This window comes from Phoxinus phoxinus (assembly GCF_949152265.1).
Source record: "Phoxinus phoxinus genome assembly, chromosome: 22".
NCBI lineage: Eukaryota > Metazoa > Chordata > Actinopteri > Cypriniformes > Leuciscidae > Phoxinus > Phoxinus phoxinus.
In genome coordinates, this window is record NC_136897.1 from 13,739,043 (window position 1) to 13,758,136 (window position 19,094).

A 19,094-nucleotide genomic window follows, 5' to 3' on the forward strand; every position below is an offset into this window, starting at 1 on the left:
GTTGCGTGGTCTTCAGTTCCATTACCTCCACCCTGCTGGTCTCCTGCTCCATCTGTTCCACCTTGTGGGTCTCCAGTTCCATCTGCTCCGCTCTGGTTGTCTCAAGCTCCGCCTGCTCCGTACTGGTGGTCTCCTGCGCCATCTGCCTTGCCCTGGTGAACTCTTATTTCGCTGGTCCAGACTCTCACCCTCATTCTATGGAGATGTAATGGCATAATGTCACAATCTGTTTCATTTTCAAGGACTTTTAGTTTGGTTTCAACATTTCCTGTGTTTCCCTAGTGTTTAAGCTTGTTGCAATGGTTATTCATTTTATCATTGATTATCACACACCTGTTTCTCATTTATTTAATTAGCTCATGTGTATTAAAGGTGTGTTTACTATGCCATGTCGTAATTACCACAATTACGTGATTTCAACTTGTAAAGAGTGCTCACGTCCTCGTAGAGTTATAATGACAGTTTTTAAGATAGGAGTTGTTTGAGATCTCCTATTTGTACCACACTGCATATTCATTTAGGCATTGATAGTGGTGCCATAGAAACGCATAATTCCCAGTCTGAGAACGTGAACAGCTTAGAATATAATGTCACGTGTTGTCATCTTGAGACTACGGTAATTACGACATGGTGTGAATGCAGCATAATGCCCTCAGTTTCCGTTCCTTAATTGTTTGGTGTTGTATGGGCATAGCACAGTTATGTTGCCTTCTCATTTGCATTAATCTCTTTTGTTTTGTTAAATAAAGACTACGCTGATCCATGTCACCTCATCTTTATAGTCCTTTAGACAAACCTGATATGAATGAAGGAATATGAAGATAAGACATTCTTCTGTCTGGAATGTTTGCACCCCCTGTTGATTTAATCAATCACAACCATTTTTTTTTTCATTTATACAAATATGTTATGTGTGTTAATATATTTTAATAAATTAATATAATAAAATATATTTTCCATAATATTTTTTTTTAATAATAAAGATCCTTGAAAACATGAAAACGTAATTAGGATGTGAGTACTTTTTATAGACGCTGTGTTGTTAAGTAGATAATTTGTGTGATTTACCTGAAATAGCGGTGCTTTTTATTTATTTATTGAAAATCAGTTGAATCCACACCAAGCAAAGTAAGGGAACTAAACTAGACCAATACAGATAATAGCGGAAATGACCATCTTCATAACTCAAACGTTTTTACAAATCTCTTTGATCAACCTCCTCTGGTCTTGGGCACTAAAGATGGTAATCTAATGCAGAGTGACAGATCCGGGAGTCTATCTCCACACATGCTAAAGCAACTCCCTCTCCAGATGGTCTTCATGTCTTCTTTCTGTCTCCAGCCCTGCGGCTGAGGGTTAAAACTGATCGCTAACTCAGAAATCTGCCTGACCATGCAAAAATCTGTCACCAGTTATTTACTGGGAGCCTTCCCCACCCAGAGTTACCATCCGGCTCTTGTCCTGGAAAGTCAGAGGTTTGTTGGCTGTGAACAGGCAGCATGTTCAAGTTTTTTGGCCCGAGGTGGTGTATTAGTGTCTGCACAACTAATCTAATTAGCAGTGTGAAACAGCGGCAGCTGGATGTGGTAGATCCGTAGGGTCTCTACGCTTCGAAATCATATGGCAGTTCCCTTTGCTAGCTAACTCTGCTCACAACTGACAGCTACGCTAGGCTTGCCTTAGCCTACACAAGCCTACCATCTGGTTTCTGCCGTTGGCGGTGACTGTCTGGAACAAAAATATTGGGCGTAACATGCACATGCATATAGTAATGCCTCATCAACATGACATCTATATGTACTAGTAGTATCTACAGTAGGCTCTAAGATCAAGTCACATATAATGAACAATTTACTATTTGCTTTTAAAGGCCTAAAAATAGTTTTGTGGGGGTTGAAGAGATTACAAGTTAGGAGACATTTACTAACATTAGGGCTATGGAGACATAACACTAGAGCTCTTTCCAAGACACTTAGGCCTTGTCCACATGAACACGGGTATTTTTATAACCGTGACTTTTTGTACGCGGTTCGCCCGTTCGTCCACACGGAAACGCAGTGTCAGGTCACTGAAACCGAACATTTTTGAAAACCCCTGACAGGGTGAGGATTTTCAGAAACGCCGGTTGCACTGTTGTCGTGTAGACAGTAAAACCGGAGTTTTTGCCTTGCGACGTCAAAGTGTGCGCCGTTATCCGCTGTGTTTGACGTCTGATTGTGCGCCGCTGACGGCTTCTGATTGGCCAACGTGGCTTTACGGTTAGGGTTATATCGCCGCCTGCTGGTGTGGAATGCTCTTGACGGCGCTTGATAGCGTGTTTTTGCGTTTTCATGTAGACGGAGATTTTTTCAAAAACGCAAGAGGAAAAACTCCGGTTATAAAAATACCCGTGTCCGTGTAGACATGGCCTTAATTAAATAAAAATAAAACATTGTTTTATATACTTCAAGTGAATGTAGACAATACAACAGTATAATGTACAGTATGAAAAATAGAGATTTAAGATTTTCTAAAGATTACATTTACGGTGTTGCACATGGGGATTTAAAAGAAAGCTTTTTTTTTCCAAGTATGATATAATTGTTGCAGTTAATTTATTTTGGCAACTAATTGAATGTTTGACATTTGACATTGTTTAATTGTTAACTTAATAGTGTTTTTAAATATTAAGAAAGATTACGGCAAATATATAATATATTTGATCAAAAGCAGTTAAGACATTTATAATGTTATGAAATATTGCTATTACGTTTTTTCTTTTTTACTTTGTATTCACCGAAGAAATGGTTTCCACAAAAATGTTAATAAGAAATGTTTCTTTAGTAGCAAATCAGCATATTAGAATGATTTCTGAAGAATCATGTGACTCTGAAGACTGGCGTAATGATGCTGAAAATTCAGCTTTGCGGGAATAAATTCTGTTTTAAAATATATTTAAACAAAAAACATGTTTTTCACATGTTATTTTATATTATATTTCACAATATTACTGTTTTCAATGTATTTTGGTCAAATAAATGCAGCCTTGGTGTGCATAACAATATAAAAATAAAATAACAATTTGTAAAGAACCTTACCATCCTCAAACTTTTGAATGGTAGTGTATATAAACTTCATTTGTAAATACAGTTCTGTATATGAGATACACTGTGTCTTTCAACATACAGTAGGTGTCTGGGGAATGTTTTTGTTTGTTTTTGTGTACCGCCTATCCTCATTTTCCACTAAGGTCCTGCCTTTCTGGATGAGTACTCTGTCTGTCAGTGCAATCCTTTCAGTAATACTACAATTTTTCTCATTTGAAAGTGCCTTTCGTTCATTTTCTCCCTTTTCTAAATTGTGACCATTTTGCTGAAATGTTGACAGTGATCTGCTGGCACGCATACAAAGGGGACACTGAAGTTTGAGAGGCTAGTTTGAGAGTTATCATTCTTTATAGCTGAGAGAAAATAAAGTCCATACAAAACTGTGTTGGCAAATGAGTGTGTTGAATATTTCAAGTCACATTGAATGTTAAAAGTTTTCCATCTTTTGTCATTTGGTATGGTACTTGAAAAGTGAAAACTTCTAAATTTTACATTGAACCTGACGCTTATGTTGCATAAACTGCAAACTTTGAATGTACACTCTAAAAAATGCTGGGTTGTTTCAACCCAATTTTGGGTCAAATATGGACAAACCCAAATGTTGGGTTAAAAATTTAATTAAAAACAATTTAACCCAATGGCTGGGTTTGTCCATATTTCACCCAAAATTGTGTTGAAACAACCCAGCATTTTTTAGAGTGTAAATAGATTAGTTAGAATGTAACGCGATCACATATGCAGATGTGTTAGACTGTTGGTGTGCCCGTCAGGTGCAGTAAACTGAGAAATACAGATGTTGCATCAGTTTCAGCTAGAGCCAAGACTTCTGATGAGGAAAACTGCTCTTAGCTGGATGCTAATAGTTTTGGCATTTCAGTGTCCCAAGTGGAAATCTCATTTGTACATTTGTGTACAAATCTCCCTATATCTATCTCCCTATAGGTTAACTTTGCCTTATATCCAATGTAGCTAGGATCAACTTGTTCATTCATTTTTGCATATTTGAATAGACACAGCTGCAAATCATTTAACCAGCATCTGTCAAACATCATTTTGTGACCATGCAGATGTCCTGGTCCCTCGTGTTGGCTGGCAATGAAATTAGCCACATGTTCAGAGTCACTATTCTGTCTGCAACGATAAAGTTGTATCCTCTATCTCATTTGTCTGGGACAAATTTGGATGTGTCTGTCATTCACAGGCAGAACTAATTCAGCTCGATCAAGCTCATTCCACTCATTCATAATTTCAGCAGTTTGTAAATTGTGCTTAAGGCTTTCGATTCTTACAAACCAAGAAAGGGAAAAGAAAATAAGATTCTAAAACAGGTGACTGATAATAAATATTCAATAATTAAATAATGAACTCTAGACCAAAAAGTAAAACCATAAAAAATAGTATGTGAAATACTATGTGTTATCTGAAAGATTTTTTTTTTTAATTCAGCTAGTCACCAAGGTCACATTTATCATTTTAATTTAGTGTAAAGTCCCCCTCTAATCAAAATGTAGGTTTTTATAGCTTTTAGTATGAATATGTTAGCCTTAAGGTTATGAATAAGCTGGTGTGCTCCAAAACAATGACAAAATTCGCATTTAGGAGATATAAGCATTCAAAAGTAGTCTCTCACTTCCGCTAAAATGGATCATGGATTTTTATGACATCACCGCAGACTTCACCTTCTCATCACATCTTCTGTCCAATCAAATGCTCTCTAGAATCTAAAGCGTCCCGCCCCCTATGCTATAAATACCACCTGCCCAAAGTGACCTTTGACATGTCACAGAGCAATATGGGTTGGAGATGTGTGTTCGGTTGCTCAAACGCTCTAGTTTTATTAGTTTTCTAACTGTACGTTGGTTAAGAATGAAATGGCTAGAATTTCTTCACACCTCTACTATTAAATCCAACGTATCAATAGCGCTCGGATTGCCTTCCATGGTGCTGTCAAGAACGTATTGCAGTTTGTGAGGTAAACTAAATACTATTGGCTATTTGAAAAGGGGGAGGAGCCATTCAATATGTCCCGCCTTCGCTTCCTGTTTCAGTGGAAATTACATCAATGCATCATACAAAGCTGCATGTTCCAAAGCACTTCAGTGGGCCTTTAACTTGATGTATTAAAAAAACTATAACTAAAATTCAAATTATTAAAAATACATATAAATATAGTTAATTTCACAACAAAATTACTAAAACTAATATCACCTAATAAAATTCTGGGAACAAAAAAACATGACATGACATGACAAACAAACATTTACTGTCTTTAATGGATTGTTAAATAATCATCACACCTCAAAATTTAAATGAAACATATTGATGTTGTGTCGTGTGTTTTACTCATGTTTTGTCACAATTGTTTTAACCAGTCTTTAGAATTCACACAGAACAGAATAATATTAACTGAACTTAATGTACATTTTTATTAATTTAATTTAAAAAAATGATTTAATGAATCCTAATGCAATAAAATAAACCTATAAATACAATAGTCTGAACCTCATGATTATTTTACATGTGTACATGTTGTTTTGATATTGTTTTGTAAATATATATTTTAACCACAATTTACATTCAAAGAATATTGAGATAAGATTGATTTAACAGCTTGTTCATGTAAAGTATTGAGTGTAGCACTTTGAAACATTATCGCCATTTATCAGAATCAAAAGTCCCACACTGGCTTATTCGATAATGGCACCCTGTTTCATCTGCTCCAATAGAAAATCATGTGAAATGCTACACTCTCACTTCTATTGATCAGATAATACACAGTTAATAGTCCTCTTTGATGGCGTCCTGCGGTCAGATCAGTTAATGATTTCAATTCCTTTGTCAATTTCCTGTTTTATCGCTTGGTTAAAATAAAATGTGCAAGCACAAACGCGGCACGTCTTCCATGAAGACGAGCAAAATCAAAGAGAGCTGATTTATTTCAAAATTCTTCACACCCACGTTCACAACTCCTGAGTGTGATTGAGCTAACAGGCTTTTAATTAATTATGATTAATTAGTATTTATGAGAGGCTAATATAATTGCTGCAGCGTTTAGATGAAAGGACCAAACATCTGTATTGCAAAGTTAAACATTGTTGAAAAGCATTAAGAATCCGCTATTAAAAGTGTCTGTTTATGAAGCTAATAAGTAATTCTGAATAAGTTCTGAAGTTCTTAACTAGCAAACGTTCAAATATTGTTTGTTGGTTTTAAAAAGTGTGTTGGTTTAATTGCTTTTCCTCATCAAATAGGTACGTTTCATCAGCTATCCTTCCCTCGAAGCGTTGCCAGATCCTCCATTTATCCTTCATTGCCGCAAAAAATGCGCAAACAGACGCATTTGGCAGCAGTGAACAGTTTGTTTGCCTGCAATGATTTGACTGACTTTTTTGGTTTTGGTTGCGGTTGTATTTTCGCTAACAGCAGATTAATCCTTTCATTCCCACATCGTTCAGTCGATATGTTTTTTTTTTTTTATATATGATTTTTCTGAATGTATTTCTGCATGATTATATGGGAATTAGCTGTACAATAACTGGCGTTTCCAGTGTGTCCTCTACAGTGAAATCCTTCCATCACCTGAGCTTCCTCAGAGGTACATGGCTGGTTAAGTCAGTGATAGATGTGCGGATCCGCAGCTGAGATCATCCTCAGCCTGTCGCTGCATTTTACTGTGTCTTATTATCGCTCGCTCATTGTCAATGAATATTCATATTGCTCCTTGCCAACAATGAACCATTAGTTCTGGTTACTGGGAGATGATGGCACACTAAATAGCTCTGAACCCATTTGGAGAGACTGTCCCGCACGTCAGGGCCGGGCTTTTCAGACCAGGCAGATATCCAGCCACACGCTGATTACTGAATTCAAAGCCTCATTTTCCAGCTTACATAAACAGCGTGTGTCCCGCTTGCCATGACAGTGAGACTGTGATTATTTCTTTCTGCTCCCGCTTTCTGCCAAACAAGTCCTCTTTCTATATGTTTCTCTCTTACAAACACACACACACACACACTCACACACACAAACGTTTTGGTTGTTGTCACATCCTCGCAATCATTTTAATTGTTGATTTGTAAATTCTGGATATTGTTACCACATTGCATTACAAATAAATGTACACTATACCATAAAAAGAATTAGGGGTTTGCAAAAATGCTTAAAAGAAGCTCACCGTGTCCATGTTGATTTAAACAAAAACATAGTAAAAACTGTAATATATTGAAATATTATTACAATTTAAAGGGATAGTTTAAACAAAAATGAAAAGTATGCCATGACTTACTCACCCTCAAGTTCCAAACCTGTATGAGTTTCTTTCTTATGTTGAACACAAAATAAGATATTTAGAAGAATGCTGGTAGCCATTGAAAAAAAAAAACAGTTTATTCAAATTTACTGAATTGGTGCTCAAGAAATATTTATTTGTATTAGCAATATTGAAAAAAATTTTAAATGTTTGTTCAATGTTTTTTCAAATGTTTAATGCTAAATGTTTTGCAGAAACCATGATAATTTTTTTCTGGATTCTTTGATGAATATAAAGTTCATAACAACAGCATTTATTTGACATATAGAGAAATTATATTATAAATGCCTTACCATTACTTTTGATACATTTTTTACATCCTTGCTGAATAAAGTATTATTTTTATTTTTAATCTTATTGACTTCGAACTTTTGAACAGTAGTGTAAATATTAGGCTAGTTTTTCAACCCAGTCTCTTTTGTCTTCCCTTAAAAAATGGGTGCTCTTTTAGTGGATAAATTGTGGATAAAATGGTGGATTATGATTAACTGACTGTAAACGGAAACAAATAAACAAAAACACTACTATTCAAATTAATTTGATTATTTATTTTTCATTTAAAAAAATAAATTAATAATATACATGAATTAACTGCTGAAGCAACACTGCATAAGACTGAAAACTCATAAATTGTATCTTAAAAGTAATTGTATTTTGTCAAATGTTTTCACTTTTCCCAGCACAGTAACACAAAATACAGTTGTATTAAAGATACATTCTTTAAAATAAAATAAAAAAGTGTTCATATGCAATGCTGTTGATTCAAAATGTATCCAAGTTTTTAAACATTTTAAAATGGAAAACCAGACAAAAATACTGCTTTACTCAAAAGTACTGCACAAGTCTTGCGCATCTGTTATTTGTTAGTTAGTTTGAAAGCAGTAAGATTTAATTTAAGAACCTGTAAGACTTCCAGCGCAAACTAAGCTACTTTAAAGTAAAGTTTGGGTGTTTTACCGGAGATTAAAATAGACCCTGTTTACATATTCATTGCTGTTTGGGTTTAATGACTGAATAAAGATATCCAGGAATTTTTATTATCTTATTTGTGAGAAAAGCGTTTTGTATAGCAAATTACGTTTTATTGGGTCTCTAAACAGTAATATGAGGCTGTTGAATTTTAATTGCTTGTTGCAGAATTGCCTGTGGACTGGCCACTCCACTCGTAACAAGGTCGTTTTGTGTGTGTAGAATAAACAGGAAGCGCTTCCCTGGCGTACGGTAGCTTCAGCTGGTTGGGGTTTGACTGTCAGATCTAAACCTGTAGACTCTTCCCGAAGTGAGCCTAGAGGTTTCCTGCTCGCTCAGTCAAGAGAAACCAATTCACCTGCCTGAGATATCATTCCTGAGTAACCCAAGCACAGCCCCATTCACATGTAGCCAAGGTCTAGAGGTTAGGCTATTATCCTGAGAGCCATGTGTTTATCTATTTGAAGAGCGCCAGCCTTCTGTCAGATATCTGAGCAAAATTGCTGGGTTCTATTCAAATGGCTACATGAAAAGCCCAGCTTGCCTTCTTGTAACCGAACACCCGTATTAGAGGACCCACTTTGTGTGCATGACTTCTGTTCATTAGGCTGGTGAAGAGTGGTGGGACACAGGCGAAAATGATCTGCATTCGCATTTAGCTTGTGCAAGCTCACCCCAAACCAACTTACTGGAGATGTTGCCACACAATTGCCGACGTAATAACCCCTGGCGAGGCTACCGTGCTTGAAAACAGCAGGGTCCGCTCTCAAGTGAGGTGAAAAGCTGTGTGGGAAGACAGGCTCTGGGTGTAATGGCTCTAATCTTCAATGCGAATCAGTCTTTGTTGTACCTCTCTGTGCATCCACTACAAAGAGAAAGACACAAACAACGGCTATCAAGTTGACGATGCCTCATGACATTCGCACTTTTGGCTTGGATGCGTTTCTCATTTTTGCTCTTCGATTTTTTTCAAACCATTCTCAGCAACACTTTGGGAATTTATATACAACAGAGGATAATCAAAACCTTCAGTAAACTGTGTGTGTTTGTGTGGTTCAAGGTTTACCTGACAATATGTCCCCACAAAAATGTTCTCACAAAAATGGCAATATCCGAATTCCTCGTGGTGCCATTTTTTGGTCCCCATTACAACGTCTACGCCGGACGCGAGTGGCGCGATGTGACATGACATGAAATAGAACCCATTAAATTAGCAATGTTGTGTACACTGGATGCGACACGACAAATCCCAGACAATAAACTGATGCATCGTTCTATTTATGACGTACTCCAAGCTCTCGCGATACTTCTCAAAGGAAGCACAAATGGATTTGCAATGGTCGCTTTGTCCAGTGTAATAATAATAATAATAATTTGTTACATTTATATAGCGCTTTTTCTGAGACATCAAAGCACTTTACATAGAAGGTCACAGGGTGAGCGCCCCCTGCTGGCCTCACTAACACCTCTACCGGCAGCAACCTGGATTTCCCAGGAGTCTCCCATCCAGGTACTAACCAGGGTCAGCCCTGCTTAGCTTCAGTGGGCAACCAGTTTTGGGCTGCAGGGTGATATGGCTACTACAGTGTAGACAGCTTCTAGCTGTTACGGTTCAGCAACGGTCAACACGGTGTTAGGAACACTTTTATCTTATCAATCATACTGTGATGTGATGTTTTATTTATTTTTTGGAAAATGTGAACTTGCAGGAAGTTTTCTTTGATGGGGGGTAGGTTTAGGGTACGGGGGCATAATATACACTTTGTACAGTGTAAAAAAAATGTTGTCTATGGAAAGTCCCCTATAAACGTGTGTGTGTGTGTGTGTGTGTGCGTCTGCGTCTCGTGCGTACGTGCGTGTGTTTGTTTATATGATTTACGAGGACACAAATTTGTATAATGACATCGGTATTACACTGGTCTTACAACGTAAACATGGTTTATGAGCACATTTCCTGTGTTCTCATATAATTAAAACTTTTTGAAAAACAAAATAAACAACATTTTATTAAACAAATGTAAATGTTTTCTGTGAAGTGTAGGTTTAAGGGTATAGGGATGAAATATACAGTGTGTACAGTATAAAAAAACACTATGAATATAGAATTACTTCAAAATGATAGGTGCCAACCTTATTGCGTGTGTGCAAATCCTGTTTGATCCGAGTGCAAAACTCCTGACGAATTTTATTTTTAGTGATCATGCCTATTTTAAGTTTTCAAAGAGCATTAAGTTTAATCTTTGTCCGTCTTTAAAAGTAAGAAAATATTTACAGAGTGTGTAGATAAATGCTATTGCTGTCAGTCAGATCTTTAGCATAAGAGGTGCGATTTTGCCCGCATATCTTTTTTAAATAAAATTCAATACCTGAGCCATCTGGCCCAAGGGCCTTCCCAGTAGGAAAGCCTATGATTGCATCAGGTATCTCTTGAATAGTCATTTCAGATTTCAGTGCTTCCTGATCAGCTTTACTTATATTTGGAAGGGGAAGCTGATTGAAGGAAGACAGAAATTGCTGCAGGCTGAGTATAGAGCTTGGATTCAAACAGTCCTTCATAAAACTGTCTTAAATAGTCAATGATATCCTTGGGGTTTAGTATTTTGCCTGCCTATTTCTTAATTGTATGACTTAATCTGCTGGCATCTGTTTTTTCCCCCACAGCTCAAAGTGTTTTTTTCCTAACTTAATTAGAATATATCTTATTTTATTCATATTTGAGTGTTATTTTTTCACTTACTCAGGGCTGCTTTATCCTTGTATTTTTCATTACCTACAGGGATACAGCGGCTCACGGCATCCTATGTGACTTTACACTAATTAAGCAAAGGGTAAACAATAACAACAATAAACATAAAACACAAAGCTAGTTCCTCCTGACTTGTTTCTCCAAATGAAGCACAGACTTTCTCATTCGTTTCCTATGGCCGGTCAATTTTGACTGCGAACAGCAGAAGTGTACTTTTTGTTATGACCGCTTAGACTCATCGAATGACTTTTTTTTTTTTTTTTTGTCAGATTTAAAAAACAAACAAACAAACAAATAAATAATTGTAATAAATAAAAAAAATGACCGGAAATCATTTCACATTGAATAAAATCATTAGCCAATTGTCATCCAGCCATCAAATGGTCAGTGCTACTTTGGAAGCTTGTATTTTTTGTGCTAAAAAGTTTCTGTGACCTTCAACCATCAAGGATGCTGTGTGTTTTACAATCATCCGTGTTAAACAGAAAACGTGACTTTAAAAGACATTTTCAAGGATCTACTATACTTATATTTCAGAAGTGTGTTATGACAGTTAAGCCCACCTACTGTATTTTGACAACCTTGTATGGGTGTATGTTTTAATTTTTGATTCTTCATGTTTTTTTGTCTCCTTTTTTTTTAAACCTAGAGAGCATTTTTTCTCTCTGAGGCCTTTTTCCCTCCTGAGTCTTCATTAAGAGAGACCTTGGATCCAGCCTTCAAACTCCATGAGACGATTGCCAAGGTAAGACTATCCTCCTTTCACTACAAAAGTGCATTAGTGATTATTTTGTTGTTGTTGGCTGGCTGGTTTTTCAGGTACTGCAGTGTTGAATGCCTATAGTTGTCATTGGGATTTTGTTTTAAGTGGAAGTCTTTCTTGCTTAACTTTCAAGTGCTAATTGCACAGCTACACAAATCATAACTCAAGAGACAAATGCAGTGAGGAAACAAAACAAATAACTTCAAAAGTCATATTTTCTAGTTATTGGCAGCTTGTTTATGCTAAATCTTTTCTTTTTGCATTTTTCAAGTGTATGCGATAAACACACCTTTTTCTTAGTCTCTGCTTTAATTCCTTTAAGATGTGAATTTTTTATAATCTGAACTTTCTGTTCTCCAAACTATATTCTCTTGATAAATGTCTGCATTATGATGTCTAAATGCAGGGTTAAACGTTTAAATTTGTTTATTAATTTTAAAAGTTTATGTGTGATAATTTGGGCACTACATTAAAATAATGTGAAGAAAGATGTCACTTATAAATAGTAAAATGTGACTCTATGGAAACATGTTCAATGTAACAATGTTACTCTCAAAAGCCACTTCTTAAACTACCGCTAACCCTTGAAAATACCTAGTCGACATGAATTCCGATTTGCTAACTGCTACTTGGGATGAATTTGAGTAAATTATTATTATTATTTTAGTTTTTTAAACTAAAGCATTACATACTAGAATGAATCCAGATTGAATACGTTTTGGCTAATAGCTATTTGGCTAATGGTTAATGTTATCCAGTAACTAATGCAGTCTAAGCAACTAAGTAATTTGTTGCACAGAAAGAGGAAGTGAAGATAATGAAGTCAGCCTTTTTTTAATGTACTGATCAATCATTTACATGAAGATGAGAAATGTGTAGGAAGAAAGTAAATTTCCACTTTGGAAAAGTCAGTTTTGATCTCATGTTCCATTTGCAAAGTTTTGCTCATTGGAGAGCTCGTCCAGTCATCATATCATGAAGTGGGTCTTCCAGACGGGTCAAAAATACAGTGACCCATGTCCGGTGCTCTCCTGGGTCACGTTATAAAACCCCAGCAGTGTTTCAATCCACAGACATTGATTGCATGGCTTCTGACAGCCTGTTCCCCACCCCGGCAGTCTGTAGAGGAAAAACACGCATGCTTAGATTCAACAACAAACCCTGTGAAAATGTTATGAAATATAGATGAAACAGGCTGGAGATTTTATAAACAATTTTTTTCTCTCTCTCTCTCTCTCTCTCTCTCTCTCTCTCTCTCTCTCTCTCTCTCTCTCTCTCTCTCTCTCTCTCTCTCTCTCTGCCAGTTATGGCCGCAGCATTAACGGCAGAAAGAAATATGAGCATCATTAAAGTTCCTCATCACAGTCAAGGAGATATTGTTCTGCGCCATGAATTATTCAGGCCACTGGCAATGACACAAAGAGTTGTGGGACAACAACGCATGCTTCTATAGATGAAAGGCTCTCAAAGTGTCCGTTCATTGTCTTGTCTCCTCCAACTACACATTCAAAAGAGTATATACAGGAACATTAGATACGCCGTCTGCAGAATCTGAGAAGGTTCTGAGAAGAATTTAGTGTGGTTTTGAATTCAGCGAGCAGATTTGGAAGTGTCAAAATATCATATTTCTCAGAACAATGGGCAGAAAGGTTGGGAAACTTCCCTGAATAACAAAACAAGATAGAGAGGGTTAGATCTCAGGCTGTGAAAAGCCTTCAAAGACACACACACTCTCACACACTGGTGTCAGAAAAAGGGTAACAGTGTACAATAAAGTTCATTCGTTGAAATTTCATTCACATTTTCATTCGTTTACATGTGTTATTGCATTAAGTATCATGAACTAACAATCAAACTAAATTTGGTAATGTAAGTTTATTTTAATTACATTTTTAATATAGATTACTATATTAAATTAGTTTATTTGTTCATTCATGTATGTTCACAAAACATAAAATGTTATTTTACCAGTCTAATACCATGTCTGCGATGCTTCACAACGTCATGACAGAAAGACTAGCATGTTTAATGTGTTTTTTTTTCGGTCCTCCTCGACAAGTTTCGTCACATCTGTGACATTGACCAATAGGAGCACAGCTTTCAAACATGGCAAAACGATAGAGCGACGATGGTATTGGTCTAGTCTCGTGTAGCCATACCTTCAGGCTGACGGCAGGAGGTCTGGACTCTATCACAGTTTCATTGGCCACAGGCCGTCTGACTGACATGTAACGCAACTTATCACAGTTCATGTTTTGGGACGTGAAAATGTAAAGTTGATGTCCCTATAATAACAAACCGGTGTGCATCTAATAAATGATTCATTCAAGAACTTTGTGCAAATTTACTGCATCAATTCACATACTTTTGAAAATCCAGCGTTTAGTTGATCCTGGTAAGGGCTCATTGTAACAGTTGTAAGCACGACGCTTTCTTTTTCCACAAGGGGGTTTGTCGTCATGGCGGTGTGTTTCGAGGCGGGCCGTTAAAGAACACAATACACACGTCTCCCGGGCATCCTGTAGAATTCAACCAATCAGATAACAACTTTGATTGGAAGTGTTTGATTGGACTTATCCTGAAGCGTTTCCAGTTAAGTGTGCCGTGTGCCATATGCCTACGCCTCTTAGGTAGCCTGTTTGTTTACGTTGTTGTTTTTCCGGAAGTCAGACACAACTTCCACCTACTTTTTGACACCACACACACACTGTTAAAGATGGCAAGCGATGATTGGTCGGGAAGCAAAGTGTAGTCTGACAAATTTCTTGTCCACGACAATAATTTAGGAGTCAAAATCGCATAATCTGACACATTGATTATCGTAACCAGACAAAAATATTGCGTATTCTGAGCGCGGATTTAATGTATTTGGTCTGCTATGCTTCAGCTGCTGTGGATGATGATGATATTTGTGCTGCTGATGATGATATTACTGATGATGATGATGATGATATTTATGCAGCTGTTGATTTTTGCTGCTGCTGATGATGATATTTGTGCAGCCGTTGATTATTGCTGCTGCTGCAGAGCATGTAGAGAGACTTGCTACTGCCTATTCATAGACACGCTGCTGTGTGCATGTCAGACATGCTGCTGCACAAATAGCATTTATGAAATTACCTATAGCAGATCTATACAGGTGGAGCTGGGGAAGGTGGAGGGTTTCAGAAGAACTCTGAAAGTGCACAGCAAACTGCTACAGCAAACATTGACCAACTATTTAAACGTTAACTATTCAAATCATTGGCTACAGATTAGGGCTGCAACTAACGATTATTTTAATAATCGATTAATCTGTCGATTATTTTTTCGATTAATCGATTAATCGGATAAAAATACAATAAAAAAAAGCATTCATTCCCAACCCTTTATTCAAAAACAGAACTGACAGTGCAAATTCACAGTGCAAAAAAATCTTCAGAAAGTGCACAAACAGGTCGCTCCTTGATAGGGATGCACCGATACCATTTTTTTCAGAACCGATCCGATACCAAAAATTCTGAGTATCGACCGATACCGATACCAATCCGATACCAGGGCAGTTTTTTTTTAAATCAAGTAGAATTTCTATAAATGTGTGTTGAACTGATAATCACTATTTTGTGTCTTAAACACATTCTACTTAATACAGACAACTTCATTACAAAAAAAAAAAAAAAAGACCAAAGACCATAAATGCTATTATAAACTAGAATAGTGGATAATTAAGCATACAATTTAGTCTAGAAAAATCACAAGTGCACAATAATTGTATTAAATCTGAACATGAAAAAACTTTTAGTGAGGAACAAATATTAGAATAAGTGTAACTAAATTTGGTAAAACGTTACACATTGCTCTTTGTATTGTTGTAAAATACATTCATGAAAAACAAGATAACAAAAATCAATTAAAGCTGCAAGCAGCATTTATCGGTGTTCAAGCCTTTAAGGCCTTTGAGCACATTAAAGCATTTAAGACATTAAGTTGTATTTAGCAAGCTTTTAACCACTGACATAATAGATAGAAAAGTCCATTTACCATGATTTACAATTTACCATACATTTAGCATGATTTACCATAGTTTACCATGATTTATCAAAGTTTACCATGATTTACCATGTTCTAGGATGATTTATAATGATTTACTATGTTCTAGTATGATTTACCATAGTTTACCATGATTTACCTTGTTCTAGCATGATTTACAACAATTGAATACATTCTAGTATGATTTAATATGATTCTAGCATGATTTACCATAGTTTACCATGATTTATCTTTGTTTACCTTGATTTACCATGTTACAGGATGATTTACCATGTTACAGGATGATTAACCATGATACACCACATTCTAGCATGATTTACCCTATTTACTGTGATTTACCATGTTTCTAGCGTTATTTACCATGATTTACCACGTTGCTAGCAATAATGTGAAGCATCAGAACAAATGAAGTGATAAACTCTGACAAAATATGATTGTGTTATAATAGTAGGCTAATCGTTATGTAAGGGATTTTTTAGTGTCTAAATATATACATGTAAAATGAAAGTGAGCCAATAAGTGGTCTTCTACTGCCCTCTGCTGGACATTCTACTTATTAATAGTCTTTTAACATGTACTTTTACAAGTCTTGATTTTTACCAGTATTTTGCACTAAACCAAACCAGTTTTTGCATGTTAACTCCATTATGCATGCTTACACACATTACACGTCCATCAAAATAACAAAGATATAGCTTTAAGCATTTGTTTGTTAGTCAATGCTGAAAGCTGATAAAAAGATTACAAATATAATCCTGCTGCTCTCTCTAGTGGACGACAGTGTTATTGCAGCCTCCATCTTACAGTTGAAGTGAATGAATGAATGGAAATTTGGTTTTTCACTTATATTTCGGGAACGAGAAGGCGAAAAAATCTGAAAATCGGAGCTTAGATAGTGCTCGAGGGGCCCTGTGTAATGAGACCATCCTGGTGTTGGTGGGTGATTGGGGCCGGGAGTTATTCCCGTTCAAATGCAATCCTTTTTTGGCTTATATCTCGGGAATGCCCGGGCCAAATCGCACCAAAATCGAATCGAAGCTAGGCGGGGACGGGCCCTTTCCATCAAGCTATTCCACAAGGATCGGGGTTGTCTGGTTCGGGAGTTACAGCCGTTCAAATTCGGAGGTCTCGCGAATTCGACATTCGCGGGGGGCGTTCCTGAGCTCCGCGACAATAGATTTCGATTAAGAGCCTGGAGAGGACCTTACCATCAAAATTTGAGCGCGCAACGACTTTCCGTTTTCGAGTTATGAGTGAATTTGTACTGCGGGGGGCGTGGCCTAAATGGCGGCCTCCGTTTCACTTTCACTTTTACAATTCCCATTTCTCAGTGTGATACAATTGTCAATAGTAATACTCCAATAGATGAATTTTGTCAAAATGTGATTGTAAATGTTAAAATAGTGATTTTATAAAGTCTAAATATGAATTATAGAACAATATTAGTGAGTAGTATGACCAAGTGACCAGAAGGGGGCAGTATTAAACCACTTATGTCAATATGACTAGTTTGCAAAAGTAGCTTTTTAACATAATAGCAAATATTTAATGAACAATTTTATTGACAGTAGTGGTTCTTGAGGCAAAGTTGTTCGGTATGAGGAGATCTATCAAAATATATGCATATTATGTGGATGTTTTTAACACCACGTGATTACAGAGATGGAAAATACCATTTACAGCCAATACAGGCAAGTCACCATAGGGAATACATGGTTTTCAAAGCTTTTTAACAGTTTTAGCGCCACATATGGTCCGATCTCCATGAAACTCGGCGTGCTTCTTCAGCATGTTATGACACATATGCCTACCAATTTCTGTGAAGTTTTGAGTTTTTGTTTAGGATTTATAGGCTTTTGAGTGTAATTTGCCATGCCCATTTTTTTAAATGACCCTGTTACAGCCACCCAAAGGCAAAAGTTCAACTTTTTTTCAATAATTATTGATCTAGAGAGTCCAGAGAATTGTCTTAGACTTGTTTGGTTCTGATTGGGCGAAAAACCAGGGACTAGTTCGCAAAAGTAGGTTTTTAACATATTCGTGAATATTTAATAAACGGTTTGATTGACAGCAGTGGTTCTTGAGGCAAATATGTTCACCACGAGGAGATCTATCAAATGATATGCATATTGTAACGATATTTGTAACACCACGTGATTACAGAGCCTTAAAACTCGTTAGCGCCAACTAGTGTCCGATTTCTTTCAAAACTCTTACAGACCTCTGGGGCCATGAGTTGAACACGCCCACCGAGTTTCGTTCTGATTGGCCTCCGTTAACCTTGTCTAATAGGTGATTCAACTTAATTGGCCAATGGCGGCCATGTTTTTTGAGATACGCCAATATCCTTTTAAACATACATGGGATGCCTTGGGCCAAGACACTGCATACCAAATTTTAAGTCAATCGGACAAACGGTCAGGTGTTTATATGTTTTTTCTGTGTTATAGCGCCACCATGTGGCCAATCGACGCGTTTTTTTTATCGTGACCTCAGATTGACCTCTTACACATGTGTACCAAGTTTGGTGAAGCTATCTCATTTACTTCTCGAGTTATAGGCATTTTAGTCAAATAGGCTCCTCCCACAACGTTAATTTTGCGCCCCCTAGCGAGCCCGATTTGAAAATTCTACTTTTTTTCGATCATCATTGATCTTCAGACTCCAGAGAACATTTCTGCACTGGGTTGGTTCCGATCGGGCAAAAAAACAGGGACTAGTTTGCAAAAGTAGATTTTTGACAAAATTCAAAATGGCGGAAAAATTTGCATACCGGAAATGAAATCGGAGATATACATTTTTTACGTCAGGTGGTCAGCTTTCCAATGATATAAGACACTTGAGTCTACGACATACGGTCTAGGAGTTATGAGCAGTTTCGCGCAATTGATTGCTATAGCGCCACCTATAGGCCAATCGGGCTCATAATTTGATAACCTCTCCTCGATTTTTGTACTACCTTGTGGCAAAGTTTCAAGTCTCTAGCACTTACGGTTTGGGCTGCACGATGCGTTTTACAGGAGAATAATAATAATAATAATAATAATAAAAATCGGTACAATTACAATAGGTTTTCAGCACTTCGTGCTTGAACACCTAATAATAATAAAAATCAGTACAATTACAATAGGTTTTCAGCACTTCGTGCTTGAACACCTAAAAATCAGTACAATTACAATAGGTTTTCAGCAC

The 19,094-nt window shown here is 36.8% G+C and overlaps 1 protein-coding gene across 8 annotated transcripts in view; it reads left to right on the forward strand.

The window, feature by feature from the left end:
* The window catches only part of naaladl2 (N-acetylated alpha-linked acidic dipeptidase like 2), a 321,301-nt gene that overhangs the window by 246,064 nt on the left and 56,143 nt on the right, over positions 1-19,094 (forward strand). For all 8 annotated transcript variants that reach the window (XR_013795866.1, XM_079597224.1, XM_079597227.1 and 5 more), the window contains one exon: positions 11,760-11,855. Coding sequence is in view for 7 of the 8 variants with exons in the window: in XM_079597224.1 (XP_079453350.1) it covers positions 11,760-11,855 (96 nt within the window). In the remaining variant the exon portion in view is untranslated. The remainder of the gene's footprint in view (positions 1-11,759; positions 11,856-19,094) is intronic.